This window comes from Mus musculus, chromosome X, assembly GCF_000001635.26.
Source record: "Mus musculus strain C57BL/6J chromosome X, GRCm38.p6 C57BL/6J".
In the NCBI taxonomy this organism is placed as follows: domain Eukaryota; kingdom Metazoa; phylum Chordata; class Mammalia; order Rodentia; family Muridae; genus Mus; species Mus musculus.
The window spans coordinates 72,455,125-72,482,388 of NC_000086.7; the positions used below are offsets into that span (position 1 = coordinate 72,455,125).

The following is a 27,264-nucleotide window of genomic DNA, read 5'->3' on the forward strand; positions in this document are numbered from 1 at the left end:
TTTAATAAAATATTTTTTATTATGTATTTTTCTCAATTACATTTCCAATGCTATCCCAAAAGTCTCCCATACCCCCCCCCACTCCCCTACCCACCCATTCCCACTTTTTGGCCCTGGCGTTCCCCTGTACTGGGGCATATAAAGTTTGCAAGTCCAATGAGCCTCTCTTTCCAGTGATGGCCGACTTTTGATACATATGCAGCTAGAGTCAAGAGCTCCGGGGTACTGGTTAGTTCATAATGTTGTTGCACCTATAGGGTTGCAGATCTCTTTGGCTCCTTGGATACTTTCTCTAGCTCCTCCATTGGGGGCCCTGTGATCCATCCAATAGCTGACTGTGAGCATCCACTTCTGTGTTTGCTAGGCCCCGGCCTAGTCTCACAAGAGAGCTATATCAGGGTCCTTTCAGCAAACACTTGCTAGTGTATGCAATGGTGTCATCGTTTGGAGGCTAATTATGGGATGGATCCCTGGATATGGCAGTCCCTAGATGGTCCATCCTTTTTGTCTCAGCTCCAAACTTTGTCTCTATAACTCCTTCCATGGGTGATTGTTTCTAATTCTAAGAAGGGGCAAAGTGTCCACACTTTGGTCTTTGTTCTTCTTCAGTTTCATGTGTTTTGCAAATTGTATCTTATATCTCGGGTATACTAAGTTTCTGGGCTAATATCCACTTATCAGTGAGTACATATCATTTGAGTTCTAATGCCAAATTTTAAAATCTTAATTCTGAGCAGAGGGCAATATTTGTTTTTGGAAGTATTTACAGAAACAAAGTTCAGAGCCGAGATGGAAAGAAGAGACTGCCCCACCCAGGGATCCATCCCATATACAACCACCAAACCCAGACAGTATTTCATATGCCAGCAAGATTTTGCTGAAAGGACCCTGATATAGCTATCTCTTGTGAGGCTATGCCAGTGCCTGGCAAATACGGAAGTGGATGCTCACAGTCAGCTATTGGATGGATCACAGGGCCCCCAATAAAGGAGCTAGAGAAAGTACCCAGGGAGCTGAAAGGGTTTACAGCCCCATAGGAGGAACAACAGTATGAACTAACCAGTACTCCCAAAGCTCCCTGGGACTAAACCACCAACCAAAGAAAACACATGGTGGGACTCATGGCTCTAGCTGCATATGTAGATGAGGATGGCCTAGTCAGTCATTAGTGGGAGGGGAGGCCCTTGGTCTGGTGAAGGTTCTATGCCCCAGTATAGGGGAATGCTAGGGCCAGGAATGGGAGTGGGTGGGTTGGGGAGAAGGGGGATAGAGGATGGGGGAGGAGGGGAGGGGATAGAGGGTTTTCAGAGGGGAAACTATGAAAGGGGATAACATTTGAAATGTAAATAAAGAAATCATTTAATAAAAATATATTTAAAAAACAAATTTATGCTCTCACACTTCAGGTCAGAAATTTGTCCAATTTTATGAGGAAATGTAATATTTTAATACCCACATACATCACTGGCTAAAGCTGCATTCTGTCTGCTGATTCTAAGGAGGAGGCCACAAGTATTTCTTTAACCCTGCTTTACATATATCTGACTGGTTTGTGCTTCATGAGAAACTTTTTGTAATTATGCTGATCCTCCTTTCACGATCTAGGATTTTGTCTTTATTAAATACCATCATAACCACTCTTTTCATAACCTAATATGCTCACAAGTACTGGTATTAGGATGTAGCATCTTTAGGGTGTATTCATGCCATTCAAAACAACTAAATGTACCTTTAATCTTCTAGAAATAAAGAGGACAAGGAAACAAAGACTTATATTGAATCTGGTAGAGGAGTGGAATGGTAGAGGGTGAGTGAAGTATACTATGTATTCATATACTTCACACAAACAAACCCATGTTATATCTCTAAAAGTAAGAAAAGGTGCAGTAGAAGCACATTGTAAATGTGGAGGGAACTAAACTATACACGTTTAAGGCATTGAATTTATCTGATCCATAATTTCTTTATGCAGAGACCTGGAACAACAATATTGCTTGCTTCACAGTGCTGCTCAAGGCCAGACTGAGTTGATATATGTCCATAGTGCTATGACCAGTACATATTACATGACCACCAATTAATCATTATTAATGTCACTACCATGCTTGTGTTAATTTTATCATTGGTAAGAAAATTAAAATTAGAGTTTCCTGATACATTAGTTTGCTGAGGCTGCCCTAATGAAGTACCAAGTATTGGATATACTAAAACAAGACAATTGTATCTTCTCAGAGGTCTGAAATGAAGGCTTACAGAGGGCCAGGTTCTGTTTAAAATCCATAAGGGACTCTTTCCTCTTACAAGTTTCAACTTGTTTGCAGGCAAACTTTGACATTTCTTTGCAGATGAAACAGTCTACCTGATCATGCTTACTCTTCATAGAAACAATTATATTACATTAGTGCAATATGACCTTATCTTTAGTGATTACATTTATATTACACTATCCCCAAATAAGATCATGTTCTAAGGTAGTAGTACAGTTAACACTTTGACATATCTTTGATAAAAATAATTGAATCCATAATTCCAGTATTTCTAAGGAGAAAAGAAAACTTGGGTGTACATATAGAGGCACTGGGAAAAAGAATTGGTTAAATTTTCAGAACAGCAGTTTGTCAACATGTATTATTTTCAAAAATGTTCTGTCTGGATCATAGACAGATAATTACACTGTAGCAAAATGCTGTCTGGAAAAGAAGGGTCTACACAATATTTTTTATAGAATTAAACACAGAGCATAATGGTAGATAATTGGTTAAGTAGGCTATGAGCCCTGCACAATGCCATTACAAATGAAACTATTATTTTGCTTAGTTTCAGCAATGAAATGCTACATTTTCCACCAAAAACCACAAACAATTGTCCAGAACTCTCCGGCCTTGAAAGAGAGAATTTATTATTTTACTTATATTTTAAGTAACCAAAACAAGTATTAATGCCTTTATTATAATTGCTAGTATATTGTTACTGATTTATATGTGCATTTTTCTTGACTCCTGGACATCTAATAACATGAAAACTGTTTAAAACTTATAATATTAAAAGTAGATAAAAATATAAACTACAAGTACCATTTATTTGGTACCACTAGGAACATTTTGGTGTTCTAAAATGCCATTTAATTAAATTTTTGAATTGCTAAGAATGCAAAAAGAATTCTGTATATCAATATATATCAATAAATGTACTAAAGTTTTCTAATTCTTTTAGTTTAGATTTTTAAATTTTTATTTCTATGCTTGTGTCTGTCTGCCTATCTCCCTCACCCTACCTCCATACCATCCTTGGTGTGTATGTGTGTTTGTGTACCTGCATGTGGGCACATGATTGTGGATGTCGGTGTAGGTCAAAGGAGGGCGTCAGATCCCCTGCAATTGGAATTACAGATGGTTGTGAGCCACCAAGTATATGTTGGTAATTGAACCCAGGCCCTGGTTAAGAGTAGTCAGTTTTTTTACTGACTACTGAGGCATGTCGCCAGTTCCTTACTGACATTTTCCTATTGAAGAGTTAAACTGTTACTTTGTATCTTGGGTGGACTGGTTTCAGAAACCCCTATTAATATACAATTCCTGAATTCTCGGGTCTCTTGCATAAAATTGCATGATATGTATATAAAAACCTATGATTTTCAGCTTCACTAACCTTTAAAACTAAAATATCAGATACAATACAAATAACCCATACTATATTTTATAATGACAATAAAAACTACACATGTTTAGTCTACAATTAAGACAAATTTGCATTCTATTTAATTAAATATATAGATAGAGAGCCCATGGATACACTGAGTTGGTTGGATCTGAATTTCCTTTGTTGGCTTCTCCATGCATTTTTAGCATTCCTATGATGAACATGTATTTTCCATATGATAAAGGTGGTTTAAACTGTGGAATAAGATCTTGAACTGCTTCCATAGCCAGTAAGGCTGATTTTCAAATTTGATACTAAGTATCAAAATTCAGAGGGCAACCAGGAAAAGTAACAAAATTAAGTGGTGCAGAATTTTTGGGGATGGGACCTCCATAGCCCTGGGCAAAAGCATTTCTAGTATGTTATATTCTCCCCTGTGTCCTGAAGTAAAGGGCAGACAAGATGGCATGCTATAACATCACCAAGTCATAACATATATCTTAATAATGAAAGAATGACTGTATGCCAAACTTCGTCGATAATTGTGGACTCACAAAGATTAGTGTTTGAAAATGCCAAAAACATTACTCCTCAAGAGACATCAGGGCACTGGGTTTCAGGGGGACTAAGAGCTTCCTGTTTGGGTTCACAATTTGACTGTGACACTGCATAACAACAAGGGATAAATCATTGAATTCATATATGCTTCAACTTCATCACTGTAATGGTATTTAAAACTGTTTTTAAAGATTAAGTAAGTTAGAAATATAATCGTGTCATATGGTAAAGGTTACATAGAAATTAAGTAAACAAATAAGGCCATACCTGTACTAGACCGGATTATCTCTGTCCCAACAACATGGCCAAGCAAGTCATACTGATTCAGGCGTGAGCCATCCTGTGCTACTTCCACAGATTTGTTCTTCCCAAGAGTCCAAGAATAAATTACTTCAGCTTTGGTATAGGCATCTATGGCGGGGGTAAGTAAAAAAGAAGTTTAAGGGGAAGGAAAATCATTTCCTATCATTCTTAATGTGTATATGATTCAATAATATTTAATTTAATACAGCTTCCATCCCAAAGACTTCTAGATACATTTTTGTCTTCATTTAAGTCCAACCTTGTATTCATCCATCCATTCCTCTAATAAACACTCACTACTTATTATAGCATGTAGAACATACATGAAATGAAACCACAATATTTTGTTCCTTTAATGACTGTCAATGCTCTAGACCTTTCCTTTTCTTGGAGGAAAGAATATAGAGATGAAAAAGAATAAAATATCCCCTTATTCACAAACATCAAACTCAAAAGAGGCAAGATCTGTGGAAATAGCCAAAGTGGGTGAACTAGGCTGATAATAAAACATAAACTGCTGGGAATATAATAAAATTTTCTTTAATTAATGATGAAGGATGTATATTAAATTAAGATAAAAATTCAAACTAATAATATTTTAAGTTAAAATAATAATCCAAATTAGAATAGCAATAATTAATGATCACAATTTTATAAATTATCTATTACCATTTAATATGCAAAGCAGAAATTTCATGTTTTCTTTCATACCAGGTTGTCAATGTTTTCTCTTTGATTTGAAATTAAAACATCTAATGCAGAATTTTGTGCAGATTAACAAAGGTGTGTGACGGATTTTTGACAATACCATAATGAATGAGATTACTCCTTTCCAGAGAAAGGCAAATCTTTCTACATTAGATTTCATATTTAGAGTGAAAACCTTGACTTAATTCAGGCACCTAGGTTCACAAAGGGAAGCTAATCACCATACATTTTAACATTTTCCTCCAAGTTTTAAGCTCTCTTTTGTTAAAGTCAATGATGGAAAGTATCTCCACCTTAACAAGACAGCCATTGTGTCTTTAATATGCTCTAGTTACAGAGTTTATCACAGAGCAAAGAATTTCTGGTGAATCTTCTAGTAAACCAATGTAAATTCTGGGTCTCTTCAAAATTTTATAATACTAAATATACTGATCATAAGCAGGTCTAGCATTAACACATACTCATGTACATTAACTGTTATCTATGCACATTATATTGTTTTCAAATTATTAAGCAAACCATTCTATGATTTATTTCTGATGAACAATATGCTAAGAACTCATTTACATCAAAATTCTCATTGGCACCATGACCAAATTGTATAATTTTATGGTAGTTCTATATCTGTCATGACATGTGTGTCTAGAGAAAATCTTATAAGAGGGGAATAGAGATGATGTTGGCTCAATTGGAAAAGTACTTGCCACATAAGCATGCAAGCCTGTGTTCAGATCCCTCATCAATCATAGGAAAACTTTGGTGCATGCCTAGAGCTCTAGTGCTAATAAGGTGGCGCTCAATGACTAGTTTGTTTAGCTAAATCAATAAGAGCCACACTAACTGAGACTGCCTCTAATGAGAGGTGGAGGGTGATGGAAGAAGGCACCCAGGGCCAATGTGTTTTCCACACATGTGCATGCACACATACAATTTTAAAGCTGAAAATATATAAGAGATTTAACTTTTTCACATAAATAGCCCCACAAATGATCTCAATTAGTAGACACTTCCTTTAAATCTTGCTGAAAGAACCCTGATATAGCTGTCTCATGTGAGGCGATGCCAATGCCTGGCAAATACAGAAGTGGATGCTCGCAGTCATCTATTGGATGGAACACAGGACCCCAATGGAGGAGTTAGAGAAAGTACCCAAGGAGCTAAAGGGGTTTGCAACCCTATAGGAGGATCAACAATATGAACTAACTAGTACCTCCCAGAGCTGTGTCTCTACTTGCATATGTAGCAGAGGATGGCCTAGTCGGCCATCAATTGAAGGAGAGGTCCTTGGTATTGTGAAGATCATATGCCCCAGTACAGGGGAATGCCAGAGCCAAGAAGCAGGAGTGGGTGGGTTCAGGAGCAGGGAGTGGGGAGGGTATAGGGGGCTTTCAGGATAGCATTTGAAATGTAAATGAAGAAAATATCTAATAAAAAATAAAAAAATATTTAAGTTACATTTAGGTTTATGTGCATGTATGTGTGTGTGCTCATACACACATGCACACGCATATTTTAGAGTACATATAGCGGTCAGAGGAAACCTTTTTAAGGGAAGCCAGTTCTCTCCTTCCACCAGGTGAGTCCCAGGGATTGAACTCACGTTGTCAGGTATGGAGGCAAGTACCTTTGACCACTGAGCCATCTCATCAGCCACAGTAGATACTTTCTTATATTAATAATATATCAAGTATTTTGATGCCTCGAGTTAACCAGTAGCAACACTTACTATATGTACTAAAACATAAAGCCTGTTGAACTTCAGCCTACTTTTTGCAATTGAAACTTAATCATATATCTTTCCTATGTACTAACATTCCACCCTACTCATCTGTATTTTCTCTTTCCAAGGATTCAGTTATCGGTGGTCAAAGTAGTCCAAAAATATTCATGGAAAATTCCAGAAATAAAAAGTCCACAAATGTTAAGCAGCAAGCCCTTTAATGTAATGCCTTTGCTATTACATTCATTTCTACTGGGGACTATCTATTAATCACTTAGTCATTTCCTTTGTACTCAAATCAGTTATTGTAGCATCATAATGCTTGTGCCTCATGGAACCTTATAAACTAGCCTGACACCATTCATTTCACCTCATGTCATTGGGTAAGATTATTATCATAAGAAGTGGAAGATCAAGTACAGTAAATAAGTTCAATTATTCTCCTGTTAATAGTTTATTAATCTTTCATTTTGTCCAGTTTAAAAAGTCAATTTCTCCATGCATATTTTTGTATAGAAAAATAGTAAAAGGCCAACTGTTGTAATCCCCACCAGGTAGCTTGCTAATTTCTGAAGACAGAGACAGGCAATCAGTTGTAATGCAATTGTGAACATAAAAAGTATGCAACTTGGTGGGGGAAAACAAGTAAGTATTAACTCAAACTAGACATTAACACTAGGGAAATTGTTTTTAAAAATGACACTATTGTGGATGCCAAGAAGTGCATGCTGACAGGAGCCTGATATAGCTGTCTCCTGACAGGTGCTGCGAGAGCCTGACAAATACAGAGGGGGATCTTCGCAGCCAACCATTGGACTGAACACAGGGTCCCCAGTGCTCAGAGAGAAGCAGCTAGAGAAAGGACCCAAGGAGCTGAAGGGCTTTGCAGCCCCATAGGAGGAACAACAATATGAACTAACCAGTACCCCCAGAGCTCCCAGGGACTAAACCACCAAAGAGTACACATGGAGGGACTCATGGATCCAGCCTCATATATGGCAGAGGATGGCCTTGTCAGGCATCCATGGGAGGATAGGCCCTTGGTCCTGTGAAAGCTTGATGCCTCAGTATAGAGGAGTGCCAGGGATGGGGGGGGGCAGGAGTAGGTCAGCAGGTGGGGGAGCACCTTATAGAAGCAGGGGGAGGAGGGATGGGATAGGGTGTTTGTGGAGGGGAACCTGAGAAAGGGGATGACATTTGAAATGGAAATAAAGAAAATATCTAATTTTTAAAAAAAGAAAAAATTATACTCTTCAGGTTACTATGATCCTTTTGTTGATATCTGGAAGTTGTTGAAAATTTCTTCTGGCAACTTTGAAAAACTTTCATTTTTAACATCATAATTTCATTATTTTGCCCTTCTTTTTCCTTGCTCCTAATTGTCTCATATATACCCTTCCTTGCTTCCTCTCAAATTCAAGATCTGATTTTCCATTAATTGTTGTCTCATATACATATGTGTGTGTGTGTGTGTGTGTGTGTGTGTGTGTATCTATCTATATCTATATCATCTATATCTATATATCTCTCTATATACATTCTGCTCAGTCTGTATAATGTTATACATGTGCATGTTTTGGGGGCTGAGCTTTTGATATTGGATTAGTAATTGATGTGCTCTTCCACGGAGAGGAGTATTTCTCGAGATCTCAGCATGCCCTAGTTTCCTATAATGTTTTGAGTAAGATTCAGGACTTGTGGGTCACCACTCCAAACTACTTTTTCGTGTTCATTGATGTTGCCCTTGTTCAGCTCATGTTTAGGCAGTCGTGTTGGTGACACTATGGAGGTGGTTACTAAAACCCACAACCATTTAAAATGCGGAGCGGTGGTGCCCACTCCAATCGGATGTTACATCTACAAAACATACCTAGGGCTCAGGGAACATTGTGGAAGAAGGGGGAAAGGGCCGAAGGAGCCAAAGGTCTGGGGAGTGTTTTGTGATACCGTGTGTCCAAGTAATTCAGAAGCTGTACTCTTTTGACAACTTTATTAAATTCTCTCATTGTTTTAATATAGAAGTCTTGAAAGCAAAAGTTGTCAGAGGAAATGTCAACCGAATGATTTAAGAGTGTGAATCACTCACTTCTTTATGTGCTCAATTTCCTTCCCTTACAGTGTTCCTTAATTTCACCTGCTATGTCCTTCACATTGGTTGTAGTCTTCTCTAGCCTCTCTAGTCCTTGAGTCTCTTCTCATCTTTATTTACTGTGATTTCTTTGCTAATCCAACCATACCATCTGGACATATTACAACTAAATTAAACCCCCACTCTGAATCTTTTAGAGCACTTAGAAATGAACAAAGTTTTAAATGTGTACTTTTCTATCAGAATTAAATATTTTCTTAGTAATAGGTACACAGATATTGCTAATTTGACTAAGCCGTTGTTGTGAAATCAAAAGAAGGAAGAAGCTGATATACTAAGTCAAAACTTTTTGAAAATTTCAGGAATATTTTTAAGACTTATGTGATCAGTTCCTGCCCTGCTTAACTTCCTGTTCTGACTTCCTCCCTTGGAGAGAAAAGGCTTTATTTGGCTTACACTTCCACATCACTATTCATCATCAAAGGAAGTCAGAACAGGAAGTTAAGCCGGGCAAGAACCTGGTGACAGGAGCTGATGTAGAGACCATGGAGGGGTGCTGCTTACTAGATTGCTCCCCATGGCTTGCTCAGCCTGCATTCTAATAGAACCAAGGACCACCAGCCTAGGGATGGCACCAGCCACAATGAGGCAGGCCCTCCCACATCAGTCATTAAGAAAACACCCTACAGAGTTGCCCACAGCCTGATCTTATGGAGGCATTTTCTCAAATGAGGTTCCCTCCTCTCAGATGACTCTAACCTGTGTCAAGTTGATATAAAACTAGCCAGCACAAAGGCTAACATGAAAAGTATTGTTTCCCTGACTTCTTTCTTAGTCTGTCATTCATATATAGGAGAGCTACTGGTTCTTTTTGTTGTTTTGTTTTGTTATGTTTTGGTTTTTGTTTTTTGTTAAAAGCTTGTATTCAGCATCTTTGCTGAACGTGTTTATTAACTGTAAGAGTTCCCTGGTAGAATTTTTTGGGTCAGTTATGTATACTATCACATCATCTTCAAATAGTGATACCTTGACTTCATCCTTTCCAATTTGTATCCTGTGATAACCTTCGGTTGTCTTACTGCCTAGCTAAGACACAAAATGAATAGATATGAATAGATACAGAGAAAGTGGACAGTCTTGTCTTGTTCTTGATTTTAGTGGAATTACTTTGAGTTTCTCTCCATTTAATTTGATGTTGGCTATAGGGTTGCTGTAAATTGCCTTTATTATGATGAGGTATGTTCCTTCTATCCCTAGTCACTACAGGACCTTTATCATGAAGTAGTGTTGGATTTTTGTTAAAGGCCTTTTTCTGCATCTAAGATGATCATGTGGTTTTTGTCTTTTGGATCTGTTTTTATGGTGGATTACATTATTTTGAGTTACATATGTTTAACTATCCCAGCATTTGGGGGATACAGTCTACCTGATCATGTTTGATGATCTTTTTGATATGTTCTTGGATTCAGTTTTCAAGTTTTTTATTGAGAAATTTTGCATCTGTGTCTTTATGTACTTTAGCTATCAAGGTAATGTGTGTTCATTAAAAATTAGGCAATTTTTTTTTCTGTTTCTATCTTTCAGAATAGTTTGAGAAGTATTAGCATTAATTCCTCTTTAAACTTCTAGTAGAATTTTGTGTTGAATCTGTTTGGCACTGGGCTTTTTGTTTGCTTTGTTTTTGTTGGGAGACTGCTTCTATTTCACTAGAGACTATAGGCCTGTTTGGTTGCTTATCTGATCCTGATTTAACTTTGATAGGTGGCATATATCAAGAAAATTATCCAATTTGATGGGGAACAGGTTTGTAAAGTATGTCCTGGATTTCCTTGGTGTCCGTTGTTATATTCTCCCTTTTCATCTGTAATTTTATTAATTTGGATCTTCTCTCTGTCTTTCAGCTAATTTGGCTGTGTTTATCAATCTTATTGACTTTCTTAAAGAATCAACTCTTCATTTCATTGATTCTTTGTATTGTGTTTTTTTTATCTGTACTGATTTCAGCTCTGCATTTGATTATTTCATGTCATCTCTTCTTTGGAGTGTAATTTCTTTTTGTTGTAGAGTTTTCAGATGTGCTGTTAAGTTACTAGTACTAGATCTCTTCAATTTCTTCACTTAGTGCTATGAACTTTTCTCTTAGACCAATTTCTTGGTGTCCTATAAGTTTGGTTATGCTGTGTATTCATTTTCATTGAATTCTAGAAAGTTTTAATTTCTTTCTTAATTGCTGCCTTGACCCATTTTTATTCAGTAGAGAGTAGTTAACTTCCCTTGAGTTTGTAAGCTTTATGGTTTTGGGTTTTTGTTTTGTTTTGTCATTGTTGATATTCAGCTTTAATGGTGAATTTTTGGTAGTGGTCAGATAGGCTTCATGGTACTATTTCAATTTTCTTGTGCCTGTTGAGACTTGCTTTGTGACCCACTCTGTGGTTGACTTCGTGAAAGTTCCATGAGGTGCTGAGAAGAAGGTATACTCTTTTATGTTTGGGTGAAATGTCCTGTGAATACACACAAGGTCCACTAAGTTTATGATTCCCTTGGCCCCATTATTTCTCTGTTTAGTTTTTGTCTGAATGACCGGTCTATGAGAGAGAGTGGATATCTCTGTGCAAAGGTCAATATGTAATTTAAGCTGTAGAAGTATTTCTTCTGGGTGCCTTGGTGCAAAAATGTTTAGAACTGCAATGTCCTCTTGGTGGATTGTTTGGCTTACACTTCCATATCATAGTCCATCATTGAAAGAAGTCAGGACAGGAGCTCAAACAGGGAAGGAACCTGGACACAGGAGGTGATGTAGAGGCTGCTTACTGGTTTGCTCAGTCTGCCTTCTTATAGAACTCAGGACAACCAGCCCATGGATGGCACCACCCACAATAGGCTGTGTCCTTCCTCATTGATAGCTAATTGTGATAATGCCTAACAGCCAGATCTTATGCAGGCATTTTCTCAACTGAGCTTTTCTCCTTTTAGATATCCCTAACTTGTACCAAGTTGGCATAAGACTAGCCATCATATACTTATTGGCAGTTCATTTGAATGAATAGGATGGTTTTTCTGTGCTGAGGTGAATGAGTCTGGGCCTCCTGTGCTCTCTGGACCAACCTTTGGTTGCAGCAGCCAGGAAACACAGGGATAGAGTAGGTTGAAAGTAGAAAACATGGAGGCAGATATCACAGTTCTTCAAAACAAGCTCAAAGCAAGTAAAAAGGAGCAACAAAACACTGTACAGGATGGCTTACAGTTAGTGCAGAAGTAAACTGAATTGAAGAATCCATTGGGTAATTATCATGAAGAAGTTATGACAAGTGAGGAGTATAACCAAGAGAAGAAGTGTGCCTGTCAAAGAGAAGTGGCTCTCAAGAGTCACATGTTAGACAGTTTGAGCTGTGAATGTGAAGTTGTGAAACATCAAATGAAAATGCAGCTAGAGCAGTTAGAAATGCAGCTAAAGGGGGCAATACCTCTCCTGGGCATATATCCAGAAGATGTTCCAACCGGTAGAAGGACACATGCTCCATTATGTTCATAGGAGCCTTATTTATAATAGCCAGAAGCTGGAAAGAACCCAGATGCCCCTCAACAGAGGAATGGATACAGAAAATGTGGTACATTTACACAATGGAGTACTACTCAGCTATTTAAAAGAATGAATTTATGAAATTCCTAGGCAAATGGATGGACCTGGAGGGCATCATCCTGAGTGAGGTAATACAATCACAAAGGAACTCACACAATATGTACTCACTGATAAGTGGATATTAGCCCAGAAACTTAGGATACCCAAGATATAGGATACAATTTGCTAAATGCATGAAACTCAAGAAGAACGAATACCAAAGTGTGGACACTTGGCCCCTTGACTCTAGGCCCATTGGAATTGCAAACTTTATATGTCCCAGTACAGGGGAATGCCAGGGCCAAAAACTGGGTGGGTAGGGGAGTGGAGGGAGGGTATGGGGGACTTTTGGGATAGCATTGGAAATGTAAATGAGGAAAATACCTAATGAAAATAATTCATGAAAAAAAAAGAATTGGGAACAAAACCCCCATGGAAGGAGTTACAGAGACAAAGTTTGGAGCTGAGACGAAAGGATGGGCCATCTAGAGACTGCCATATCCGGGGATCCATCCCATAATCAGCTTCCAAACGCTGACACCATTGCATACACTAGCAAGATTTTGCTGAAAGGACCCAGATATAGCTGTCTCTTGTGAGACTATGCCAGGGCCTAGCAAACACAGAAGTGGATGCTCACAGTCAGCTATTGAATGGATCACACGGCCCCCAATGGAGGAGCTAGAAAAAGTACCCAAGGAGCTAAAGGGATCCGCAATCCTATAGGTAGAACAACAATATTAACTAACCATTCCCCCCGGAGCTCGTGTCTCTAGCTGCATATGTATCAAAAGATGGCCTAGTCGGCCATCAGTAGAAAGAGAGGCCCATTGGTCATGCAAATGTCATATGCCTCAGTACAGGGGAACGCCAGGGCCAAAAAGTGGGAGTGGGTGGGCAGGGGAGTGGGTTGGGGAGTGTGTGGGGGACTTTTGGGATAGCATTGGAAATGTAAATGAAATAAATACCCAATTTAAAAAAATAATTCTAATTTACCTACTATCATCATCATTAGTCTTATTATATTGTACAATAATTAAAAACCAACTCCATTGGAATTTTTTGTTAGTTTTTGTCTTTTAGAAAAGTGTGAGAATATAGAAACTTATTTATTGCTTTCAGTGTACCTGAAACATGAAGCCAATACATCAATAAAGGTTTAAAATGAAAGAAAAAAAATGAAATGCAGCTAAAAAGAAGCCACAGGCAGGAAGTGAATGACCCAGAAAATAAGCCAGAAAATCTCAAAGTGGAATTAGATGAAGCAATGCTTAGTGACAAACAGTTGCAGCAGAAGCTAGATCACCTGGAGGAACTTCTTTCTCACAAATCCTAAGAACTCCAGCTACTATCTGAGCAGCATGTGCTCACTAGCATGTCTTCAGAGGTGCTGGATCTTCAGACTGAGCTAATTGAAATGGAAAGGGGTGAAGAATGCCTTCAATGAAGAGGTGAACAAATTGCAGCACAAACAAGATCAACTAGAATGTTCCAGTACTTCCCTACTGCACCAGGTAGGCTGACTTAAAGAAGAAAAGTGGAGTAAGAGAAGAGAGCAGTATCTTACTATAATGCCTTGGAGAAAGCCTGCATAGAAAACCAAGATCTTGAGGTACAATTGGGTCTTGCACTTCAGCAAGACCTGGATTCAAACAGCAAACTCTGAGTTCACAGAGGTGGAGGGTGGCAGTGGAATGCCAGATCATCTTGATGAAAATCAAAAATATCAGTCACAGAAGAAACAAAATACATTCTCCAGAGAGCAGATGAGCAACATGAAATTACAAATTTCTACACTGCTGAGGATAAAGAGATCAGGATCTCAAAACAAATTTGATCAGCAGGAACAGTTGTCTGCTATTTTGGAACAGAAGAATGGTGAAATAAAACAACTTTTAGGTGAAATTAGTAATCTGGAGAAATTTAGAAAATTATATGAAAGTATGGAATCTAAGCCTTTCACACTAGCCAACCCTTGTACCCTAGAAGACAGTACCTATTATGCAGACATACTTTGTCTGGAGTTTGATAAACTAAAAAAAGAAAGTGAAGGCACAAAAAAGGCAAACTTTCTATCCAGAGACTGAAGACATTATTTGAGATCCAGGGGACCCTAGATATTGAGTGGAAACTGTTTGCAAATGAAAGACACCTGCAGATTTTAGAAAGTGAAATCATGAAGCTGAGATCTAAGCTATATGAATCAAAGCTGAAGTGTAAACCTGAAGAGATAATTGAAGTACCTGTCTCAAAGAATCTTAAGGTGTTGTGTTTGAATATAACCACCTTGGAAGAAACAGCTGCTGCCAGTGCCACTGAGGAAGTTTCTAGATTCCCATTTATGACAGAGGAGAAGGAGTCCTGTTTTAATAACTTAAAAGGTAACCCTGTGCACTGGGAACAGCCAGCCTCTTTAACTATTCAGCCATCTGGTTTCTCCTTACAAGAGCCTGCCTCTGGATACTCAGCCAAAGGAGATGAAATGTGAAGCTTATATATGATCCAGCTTATGCTGAGTCCCTACCTGAACAGAGTGGGAACACCCCCAGTTCTCCCAGGTTAACTGCAGAATTAAGGCTTCAAATGGAAGTGAGGGAAAGGAACGAGACTAAGCAAATTGTCAAGAAGCTGGAAAGAATCCAGATGTCCTTCAACAGAGGAATGGATACAGAAAATGTGGTACATTTATACAATGGAGTCTTATTCAGCTATTAAAAACAATGAATTCATGAAATTCTTAGGCAAATGGATGGAACTAGAAAATATCATCTTGAGTGAGGTAACCCAGTCACAAAAGAACACATGGTATGCACTCAATGATAAGTGGATATTAGCCCAAAAGCTTGGAATAACCAAGATACAATTCAAAGACCACATGAAGCTCAAGAAGAAGGAAGACCAAAGTGTGGGTGCTTCAGTCCTTCTTAGGACCAACCAAGGAGCCTTCATAGGATTGAACTGCACATATGTAACAGTTGTATAGCTTTGTCATCTTGGATTGCTAAGAATGAGAGCCAGGACTGTTCCTGGCTCTTTTGCTTGCTTTTGGGACCCCTTTCCTCCTAGTGGGCTGCCTCTTCCAGCCCTAACATGAGGGGAGTTGCCTAGTCTTAATGCAACATGATATGACATGCTTGGTTGATATCCCTGAATGGACTGATCTTTTGTGAAGGGAAACCAAGGGAGCAGTGAATCTGGGGGAGGGGGAGAGGGGGAGGGAAGGGACTGGGAGGAGAAGGTGGAAAGGAAGCTGTAGTCATGGTGCAATATGAGATAATATTTTTTAATTAAAAAAACACCCTGCTATTGGATATTATAGAGGAATTTCCTCAATTGAGGTTCTCTCTCCTTTCAAAGAACTCTAACTTGTCAAGCTGACACAAGACTAACTAGTACACAATTTGATTACTTGATTTTATTTGGTGTGTTTGTGTGCCTTTAGTACTAAATGCTGCTGGTGGCAAGTCTTCCTTTTATGTGTATATAGTTGTGATGGTTAGCTTAAATTGTCAATTTCATATAATCTAGAATCATGTGTCTACATTGTGCTGGGCTGTGGGTATATGTGCTGGTTAGTTTTCTGTCAGCATGACATATGCTGGAGTTATTTGAGAAGAGGTAGGCTCAATTAAAAATGCTTCCATTGTATTGGCTTAAGGCAAGTCTGTTGGGCATTTTATTTATTATTATTAATGTAGGAGGGCCAAGGCCACTATGGGTGTTGTTTCTGTAGGAAAATGGCCCTGGAATGTATAAGAAAGTTAGCTGAGCAAGCCAGGAGAGGCAATCCAATAAAGTGATCAGGGAGTATACAGGTCAAATAAACTTTACTCCCCAAGTTGTACTGGTTTAGAATTCTTTCTACACAAGTAGAAAGCAAACTAGAAAAGCATGTCTGTGGATGATCGTCTTAATTGACTTGAGAAAATCCAGGCCACTGTTGGTGGTGCCATTCTCTAGGCAGGGTTTTGAAAACTATATGAATAGAGAAACTGAGCTTAGCACAAGGAAATAACTCACAATGAATGCTCTTGACTATGCATGTGTTGTGGCTCACTGGCAGAATATTAACCAGTGTAGAGCCAGTTGTTGGGGAGCACATACTTCCATTTTGCATAAGCATCCATCATCAGTAGACTAGAAACCTCCTGGACCATGAATATATGCACCACTGCTTGCTTCATTTACATTTCAAATACTATCCCTAAAATCCCCTATACCACCCCCCCCCCGCCCTGCTTCCCAACCTACCCACTCCTGCTTCCTGGCCCTGGCATTCCCCTGTACTGGGGCATATAGAGTTTGACATTTAAAACTGAAATAGACATTACATTGCTCTCCTCCTCCAGTCCCTCCCAAATAACCTTCGTCAACCCGTCCTGTATCTCTCCTCAAGTTGGCAGCCCCTTTTCCTTTACTTAAAGTTCCATACATCCGGATTTTATTTCTGCATAGATTTGATATAAAATAAGAGCCTAAGATCTCTCTCCATGTCTCATTAATTCTGTTCTATTTATTTTTGTAACCATAAAATCATGTCTAAATTACTATAGCTTCAAGTGGATTTGATTTCATTGTGAATTCTGTGGATTTATTTTTATTCATTATTCTTACTGAAGAATCTTAAGTATTCTTAGCATCTTCATATTACCATACAAACTTTAAAATCAGCATTGTTTTCTTTGTATTTATCATACTTAGTGACTATGTGCATTTTGAGACTTCAGATTAATAATTTTCATCAGTTTTAGAAGTTCCTTTTCTATCTGTAAAATATACATCTATGAATTTCTTACAATACAATTTTTAAACTACATATCATAATTTCTTTCACCATGTCCATCATGATTTTACATTTTCCTGTGTATTTTCTTGAGAGGTCAGAGGTTAACACTAGGTGCCTTCTTCAGGCATGAGGCACATTACTCATTTTTAGTCAGGGTTTCTTACTTTAACCTAGTATAGGCTCAAAAATTGGCCTATATTGGCTGGCTACAGAGGTCCAGAGATGCAGCTGTCTCACAAGCAATCAGTTACTCCAAACTAAGAATATGGTTGTGTGCTACCACAAATTGCCAAATTTGAAAGTCCTTGTCCATAAACTCTGTTAACAGGTCTCTGTGTATGTTGTTATTTAGCTTTTAGATCTTGTTTTAAGAACATATGTCACTACCCATTCGTATCTAATGATTTCATTTTATTTAAGTCCAAATATAGTTCACAAAGAGTTTCCTGTTGGAGCCACATTTCTAACGTAGAGTCTTCATTCTTCCCTGGCTGTGCAGACAGTGTGCAGACTTATCACTTCATTTCCATAAAGGATAATGATGGATTTAATGTAACCCTGTTCTTCCCTTGTAATTAGGACATAGTTCTCTAAATTTTAAAACTGATAGCTTGGTGACTGCTTCCTTTCTCCACTCTTCCATCCTTTCCTCTCTCCCCTCCTCCTCCTTCTTTTAGCACTACAGAAAACTACAGAATAGGCAATGTTTTTTGTTTTTTTTTAAAGTTGTTCATATTGGGTTTTGGCTTCATTCCATGTCCATGAGATGAATTAAGACCAACCTGTGAATGATCATGAGAACTAATACACATTCCAGGGTTGAAGAACCACGGGCACAAGTTCATTTATAAGAGGATCTCTCCTTTCTTCAGAAGTATTGTTACAATCCTTATCCTTCTATGCTTGGTTGATTTTTGGTTGTTAAGGTTTAATCATGATAATAGTGGGCACCAACAAACAACTAAATCCTCTTGAGAAATGAAGTATTACACATTATATCGTGGACCTGACTCATTAAGATGATTGCAACCTTAACAGATAAGATACTGAGCCTGGAGCAATCTGGCCATCCGGCTCCTGCTCTGGTTTCTAGTCCCACAGAAGAAGTAAGAGATAAATACAGGTTCTTTCATACCTTTGCTGCTCTTGTCTCAGGAAGCAACTTTGACACTTTCCAAAAGCTGGTTTTGAATTATGGCTAGGCTGTTCTCTTTTCCCATGAGTCTTTCACATCTCTAACATACTGTACATGAAGCCTAGCTCTCTTAATCTTTTACTTTAAGCTATATTTTGAACTCTATTTTAAGCCATTTTCCTTCATGAAGTTCCTTTGCAGGTTTCAAGGAAAGTGTCTCTGTCCCTTTTAGGCCCTGTCTTGTTGCCACTATTCCTTCTAATTGCTCTTCGACCTCAAGTCTTGCTCAGGCTCTCATGTCAGTGAGGTGCTCTCTCCTAATAGAGAGCATTTCTGACATATAATTTCAAGATAGCTCCTTTCTCAAACCCACCACTCTGATTTCTAACACTACTTGTGTCATTTGAAAGCAAAATCATTAGGCTATCTCTTGGTTACTCTTGAGTTTTCCTTCTACTACACAACTAATGTATCAGGGGATCTTGCTGCAGGTCTTTTCCCAGCATACTACTTTTCATCATCTTTATTACTATCACAGGTTAGCTGAGTTATTACTACAGGAAAGATTTCAATAACCTCCATCAGCATATCTCACCTTAAATACTGCAATATAAAATTAATTGAACTCTTGCCTTCTAAATATTTATGTCCATATCCACAAGGCTCTCAACCTTGGCCAGAGAAGCTTCTTATTGCAGTAGGTAGTGGCTAATACAGAGAGTTATAACTGTTTCTAGTGTAAAGAATATGTGACTGGGCTGGTGAGATGGCTCAGTGGGTAAGAGCACCCAACTGCTCTTCCGAAGGTCTGGAGTTCAAATCCCAGCAACCACATGGTGGCTCACAACCATCTGTAATAAGATCTGACTCCCTCTTCTGGAGTGTCGGAAGACAGCTACAGTGTACTTACATATAACCAATAAATAAATCTTAAAAAAAAAAAAACAAGTTTCAAAACCCTAATAACATTCTCCTTTCAAAATAAGTAAGACAATAGTAATCAATCATTCAAAGTATTCCACTTAGTCCCTCTTTACCCAAAGAATATAATTCAAGGCCCCTTAAACTTTTAGAAGACTCTAGAGGCTCTAGCTGAGTTTATACTCTCATCTCTACCTGATGATTTCATTATTATGCTCAGTGGTCATCCACATGGCTGCTATGATGTTTATTAAGCAAGCCGAAATACAATACTTTCCCCACTTAAAATCTTTTTCTGAAATGCTACTATACCACCTAGAACAATATTTTCTCATATGTCTACATCATTTGCCCCATTGCAGCTTGTGTCACTTTTTAAAATATTTAATTGATACATAATAAGAATAAAGGGAATGAGTAGTGCCTACAAGGATAAGATGTTATCAAAGAGACTGAAACAGATTGGTAAGGATTATCTTATTAGAAAAAAATTACAGGTAAGTAAAATTGAGGAGATAGGTATCCGAGCTATCACAATTAGGAGGAATCATGTAGTGCTTGATAGCACAACAGAGACACTATACTTTGCAGGCATTACCTGTACACTTCCAAGTGCCGAATGGAAGATGCTGAATGCTCTTAGCACTAAGAAATGATACATACTGGAAGTAATAGATACGTTAGTTACCCTGAATTAAATATATAAATCACATATGTATGAGTATGTTTGAAATTTCATACCATATCTTATACACCTCTATAATTACTATGTATACAGTGATTTTTTTCATGTTTTTACTTACTTTATGTCTACTTTAACCCTATTTTTTATTGTATTTTACTATCTTCTCAGTAATAGAAGCTCCATCAGGCTAGGGATTTTGTTTTTATTAATGAATGCATTTCAAGCTCATAGAGTAGAGGCTGTCATGCAAGAGAGTGTGTAAATGTTTGACAAACTAATGATTGATAAAATATGTCACATATAATTGAAACTTTTAAAATACAATTTCTATTTCAATATCATTCAGATGTGATCAATGCAGATTTTAATATATTACTCTGATAATAACTTACTCAAATACTCTTATGCTCAAAACTGCTCTCAAGAGTATTCAATTTTGATAGCTGTAGTTTCACTGTAAATGGACTCTATTTCTACTGTCTATTCTGTAAGAGTTACAACAAATGGGAAAAGCAGTATTCTAAAACATGAGCAAATCTCTACAGCTGTCACTCCTATTAACCATCTACTGTTCGGACCTGAATATTAGTAAGTAGAGATGTGGGAAGAATGGACATTTTTAAAATGTATGACATATTCTCTTGCCCTTAGGAAGCTAATATTTTTTATATTTCCTTTCTCTGTCCTCTGGCAAAGGACAAAATTTGAAGTTTCCATCTAATAATAGAAATTAATCTGAAATAATGGAATAAGATTTTTTTCCAGGATGGGTATTAAAAACTAGGTCTACCACTCTTGATCAGTTAGTACTACTTGACCCCATTCTCCTGACCCACTCCATACCAGCAAGGATTACAGTCGGTATTAAGAACGTCTTAGGAATATATTGCATTTCCTCTGGAAACAGATCAGACAAACAAAACTCAGAAAATACATACAGCTTCCAAACTTCAGTGGGCAGGCATGCACATCCATGGGGAAATCTTCCAAATGCATGGGGCATTCAGCGTGTATTGTTAACCTGAAAGGAAGGAGGGCAGAAAATGAAGGACAGCCAAGATAAACTTTGTTAAACATGAAATTTTATTTGTGTTAGAATGGAGTATACTCAATAGCAATGGAGTATTTCTAAGAATACCATGGTGTTTTACTTGTTACTTTTCACTGAGAGAAAAAACCTGTGTGCAAACAAAGGTTGAATTATGTGAACTTGGGAGTTTCTCAAAGTAGCAGGCAATATTGCTTATTTTTGGATGAGGCTGATGTGAATACCACCTTACCACCTTTAGAAATATATATAAAATGGTACTTCCTTAACTACCCTTCAATAAGCATAGAAACAGCAGGTCCTATCTGACTCATTTGCTACTGATCACAGCTTAATTATTTCAGAAAGAATTCTCAGCAGGCTATTATATGAGTTAACCAATTTAAAGAGTGCATAATGAGGGACAGAGTAATAGAAAGAATATATTTGTTATGATAACTAACAGAAAGAGGAAAATAAGCCATTGCAGTAGAAGAACACACAAACACACAATCACACAATACACATGCATACCATTCCAATAATACAAAATCAATGGAGGAAATCAGAAACCTCAAAGGTCAAATCTGAAGAACTTTGAAAAGAATTTTAAATAGAAAAGACCATGCTTAAATTCTTCAATGAAAATATTGATGGGGAATTATTTGTCATATTTATATATTCATTTATTTTCATTTGGCTGTCAAATTTTTATGTTTCTGTATGAATTCTTGCCAGTCTTTTGAGGTTGATCTTTCATTGGCCCCAACTTCATTCTCATGTATGGACATATGCATGGGTATATGTGCACATAAATAATGCCTACACAGTAAACATTTAGACTTGCTTAGGACGTGGCATCAACAGGTTATTACTATCTAGTCTTTATAACTCCTGTGCGTATGTGAGACAGCTTCTGTCATGCTAATGGTATTTTAATAGGCTGAGAAGCTGGTCATCAATAGAATTTTTTTGTTCATTCTTTCCATAGCTTCCTTCTTTACACAGGCATTTTTGCTCATAGCTTTTTTATTAGATATTTTCTTTATTTACATTTCAAATGCTATCCCGAAAGTTCCCTGTACCCTCCCCCCACCATGCTCCCCAACCCACCCACTCCCATATCTTGGCCCTGGCGTTCCCCTGTACTGGGGCATATAAAGTTTGCAAGACCAAGGGGCCTCTCTTCCAAGTGATGGCCGACTAGGCCACCTTCTTGATACATACGCAGCTAGAGACATGAGCTCTGGGGGTACTGGTTAGTTCATATTGTTGTTTCACCTATCGGGTTGCAGATCCCTTCAGCTCCTTGGGTACTTCCTCTAGCTCCTTCATTGGGCCCTGTGTTCCATCCAATAGATGACTGTGAGCATCCACTCCTGTATTTGCCAGGCACTGGCATAGCCTCACTCGAGACAGCTATATCAGGGTCATTTCAGCAAAATCTTGCTGGCATATGCAATAGTGTCTGGGTTTGGTGGCTGATTATGGGATGGATCCCTGGGTGGGGTAGTCTCTGGATGGTCCATCCTTTCGTCTTAGCTCCAAACTTTGACTCTGTAACTCCTTCCATAGGTAATTTGTTCCCTATGGAACCCAAATTTACCTTGGGACCATGATTTCTGATTAATAGAATATCAACAGATCAAACAAAGGAATTTGTCCTGTTTCATGTCAAGGCAATAGAGAGAGGCATGTAAGGAATCCAATATACAGAGTCTCCATTCATTATTCTTCCTAACCATACTGCTACTATAATAGTGTTAGCTAAAAAATATAAATATAAGCAGGTGGTAAATTGTTAGGACACTGTTGTTCAATATTGCTCCAGTTTGGTTGGAAAAAGTGAGATACCAGGAAACATTTATATTTAGAGTAAAATTGTAGATGTTCTTACATCTAGGAAGAGATGGGAGGTTCAGTGTATAATTATTATCATTGCAAGGATAAATTGCTAATAAGTTGAGCTATTCATAGCATTTTACAATTTCTAAAACACATTCAAATTGAATAATTCCATTCAGGTCTGCTCCTAAGACTTGTGTCATAGGGATTCGAGTTGCCTGGAACAAAAGTGGATGTTCCCCTCCATCTGTTCTCCCATGCCCTCATGGTGGCCCTGTAAGGAATATACTGTGAAAATCATCACCTGTTTCAGATAGAAGAATACAGAGTGTGTGTGATTTGCTCAGAAATACATGACATAGAAGACAGGAGCAAGTCTAGAGCTCTTGCTACATTCATTACCTTCTATATATTAGCTTATAGAAAACGTATTCATCATTTAAGAAATGCTTTATTTACCTTGGGTTACCTTTGGATAAACATTTCCTATGTATAAGGTAGCTGTAGTAAAATATGAAGAAAATGTGAAAAAGTAAGAGACTCATAGGCCACAATTATTGTTCTCACAGAAACTGGTATTGGAGGAGAAAATAATTACCTATTTGGTCAACACATTAATATAGAGTAGTAGTTGTGAACATTAGCCTGGATAATATATTAGTCTTTTTCTTTTGCAGAAAGAGCTTGAAGAACCAAAGAAAACAACACAGTATAATCTGACTAACAACAAACTCTGCCCAAACATAGACAGGCTTTTTCTTCTTTACTCAGGTGAGATGGACAAGAAATGGATAGAAAAGCAGACAAGAAAGTTATTATAGATCAGTTCTGTTCCTAATCAGAAATCACTACCATTGCATCCTGCCTTTATAATCTATTTGCTGTGGTCTCATTCTCTACATCTAAAAGGCTGCTGGGTAGACATAAAATAATTTTGCTTGACATTACTCATAAGAGGCAGTATCTTGGAAATAATAATGTAAGTGAAGAGAAGGAACACAATTTTCTTTATTAAATCCTCATGGAAAGTTTTCAGTATCCAACAGGAGGAATAGGTGAAATATATTTATTTCTCTTGTCTCTGCTTCTGTGAATTGTGAAGTAACCCTTTATTCTTTTAAAAGTGTCAGATTGATAGATATTACAGGCTGGCTTAAGACTTGAGGTTTTCTCCAAGACACATGAGCATTTTGTAAGTATCCAAGGGATTAGTTAGAGCTGTAAAGGTTATTATCATCATCTAGTTCCAACCTTTGTTGCATAAATGACATACTGAATTAAAAGCCTTGTAGGTGTTTGCTAAAGGGCATACACGTAGATACACTTATTGTCTAGGAAGAATTTGAGAAATGTATAAAGCCAGTCAGAGCACAACTAATAAAGTTCTCTTAAAGGTACAGAGAAAATGAAAGAATTGTTATGTTCAAACTCCAAATAGAAGGTCTTATGAAACCAGGATTAACCAAGATGAACTGGAAATGGTAGCAAGATATACATGCTTAAGTACAAACTATTGCTTTTGGAACTCTGTTGAAACTTTTATTTTTGCTGAAAACTTTTTGTTCAGTTTTCATATAATTTTTCCTTAAATCTTTTATAGTTTTTAAAGAATTCTATACATGATTACTATGTTTACCTCACTTGTACTCCTCCTGTGTCTGCCCAACTCCCTCCTCCCCCCCCCTCTCTCTCTCAACACAGCCTTCTCCAGGGATAAATCCCCTAATAGACTATCCAATCCTAAGTGATCTATCTGCCTTAAACAGGTATGCTTTGCATATGAGCAACACGAAATATCTCAGCAGCTTGCACTGCCTGGAGGTTTTTAATGGGCTTTTCAAAAAAGAAAGATCAGAGACTCTTCAAAGTACAACACTGATATCATAGGATTTCCACCATGATCCAGGAGTTTGGCTGCTTTGATTTCTGTGTAAATACCAAGGAGTAAAGAAGTGATAATCCAGGAGACTCTTTCCTTTAGAAGAGGCAGATGCAGATGAAAATCCAAAAGCTTTAAAGTTTAGTCACAAAGGGTATGCCCACACAAATCCTGCAACCCTCATTATTAAAATACCCTCATTTTACTTGCATTGAGGTACTCTGGTTCCTTTGTAGACCAATCCATTGCTTGAAGCAGATTTTTTTTTAATGCCACCACAGTAATAAGTCCATCTTGTTATTACCATGGCCTCCTAACTTGCCACTCTGTTAAGAGAAGATTCTATGTAATCCCATATGCATTCAGAATCACTCAGATTCTAGTATTGTGCTACCATACATTACACCCTTCATCTTCCTGGGTCACTGGGCTCTGGCTCTTTCCACACTCTGAATATTTGCTGTTGAGGCTGTGTCCTGTCTGCTCAGAATGTTCTTTTAATTTTCCTTTTGCCATCTTGACTTAATTTGGTATACACTTCATTTTGAACTAGATTTTAGCCATTCAACGAAGGAAACAATCCAACTGAGCAGACTATTAAACTCAGTCTGATATAGAGTTCCTTGTTTCTCAGTGCTCAGAAATCTTCCTTTGTACTTTCTTTAATCTTAGGCTAACTAGTAGTTTCTAAAGGAGACCTTCAATGAATGAACTCTGCTCAGTTTCCTACTCCTCACCCTATAGACAACAAACTTTATCATAGTCTTTCTTTTTCTTTTCTCATATCACCTAAGATACACGATACCATAGGTTTTATATTTCTATGTATTGTCCATTCCTTTCTTTATTATAGGTTAGGAATTTTTGGCTAATTTTTATGCATGCCAAGAGCTAGCATACTGAATTATTTGATTGTTTTTTTATTCACAAAGATATATATTTCTATTGAAACCTTGAACTGAGGGGTTAGACAACACAGTTCTAGAAAACTGTGATTTATTTGTAGGATATCTTTCTTTTCTCCCTAATGAACTTTTAATTTTTCTCTCTTTACCCCTCACATAATAAATCTTGATTATGGTTTTCCCTCCCTCTACTTATCCCAGTTCCTCCCCAGGTTCCCTCTCATCCAGATTCACTCTCTTACTGTCCCTCATTAGAAAGTAAACAGGCTTCTAAGGGATAATTGTAAAATATAATATAATGAAGATAAAACAAAATTAATACATAACAATCAGACAGAACAAACAGATAAAAGAGCCAAAGAGAAGAAACAAGAGAGACCCATTTGTTCACACAATCCAGATCAGATTCCCATAAAAACACTAAACTAGAAATCATATATATATATATATATATATATATATATATATATATGTATATATATGTATGTATGTATATATGTATATATATGTATATAGACATATACGTGTATATATATATATGTATGTATGTATATAGACATATACATGTGTATATATACATATATGCAAAGAACCTATGTGTGTGTATATATATATATGCTTTGTTTTATATGTTTTATTATATATGTTTTGTAGTATATGTTATATATGTTTTAGATATAACATATATGGCTTTTATTATATAATTTATATAATTTTATTACATATACTAAAAATAAAATGAAAATAAAGATAAAATTAAAAAGGAAAAAGAAAAAGCCTTTTTAACATGATATTATGAAACAATGAACCTCCAAAGATGCCATTGACTTAATTTTCTTTTGGCCATCTACTGTTGGGCATGCAGCCTACCCTTAAGGGTAGTTTGTTTCTCCAGGGAGAGTCCCTTAGAGGAAACTAAATTTTCACTTGAGAGTGGCTGTCAATTGGAGATAGCTTCAAGGTTAGGTATAGGGCATGTGTCCACTTCTCTTTTCAGCTCTAGGACTACACCTGCTGCAGATCTTTGCCAGCCCTATGCATGCTGACTCAGTCTCTGTAAGCTTATATGGGAGATTTTGTTGATATAGAGGGCTTTATGTTCTTGGTGTCCTTCATCCCCTCTGGCTCCTAGACTCTTTCTATCTTTTCTTCTGCAGGGCTCTCTGAATCTTGGGGCGGGGGTGGGGTGGTTTTGATACAGATATCCCATTTAAGCTTATGTATTCCAAAGTCTCTCACTCTCTGCATAATTTCTGACTGTGGGTCCCTGTATTTGTTCCCATCTGTTGCAGAAGGAAGCTTCTCCAATGAAAGCTGGTGGCACTGACCTATGATTATAACAGAATGTTGTTCAGAGCCATTTTATTGTTCCTTTTATATTTTTAGTTTATTATACATGATATATAGAGATAGATAGATAGATCAATCGATAGATAGATAGATAG

The 27,264-nt window shown here is 37.4% G+C and overlaps 1 protein-coding gene and 1 pseudogene across 5 annotated transcripts in view; one reads left to right on the forward strand and one right to left on the reverse strand.

Annotated features, from left to right (window-relative positions):
• Gabra3 (gamma-aminobutyric acid (GABA) A receptor, subunit alpha 3) overlaps positions 1–27,264 on the reverse strand; it is a 224,244-nt gene that overhangs the window by 22,449 nt on the left and 174,531 nt on the right. For all 5 annotated transcript variants that reach the window (NM_001357815.1, NM_001357816.1, NM_001357814.1 and 2 more), the window contains 2 exons: positions 21,102–21,184; positions 4,465–4,608 (listed from right to left, as the gene is read on the reverse strand). In NM_001357815.1, the coding sequence (NP_001344744.1) occupies positions 4,465–4,608; positions 21,102–21,184 (227 nt within the window). The remainder of the gene's footprint in view (positions 1–4,464; positions 4,609–21,101; positions 21,185–27,264) is intronic.
• Positions 13,821–15,280, forward strand: Gm14735 (predicted gene 14735; annotated as a pseudogene).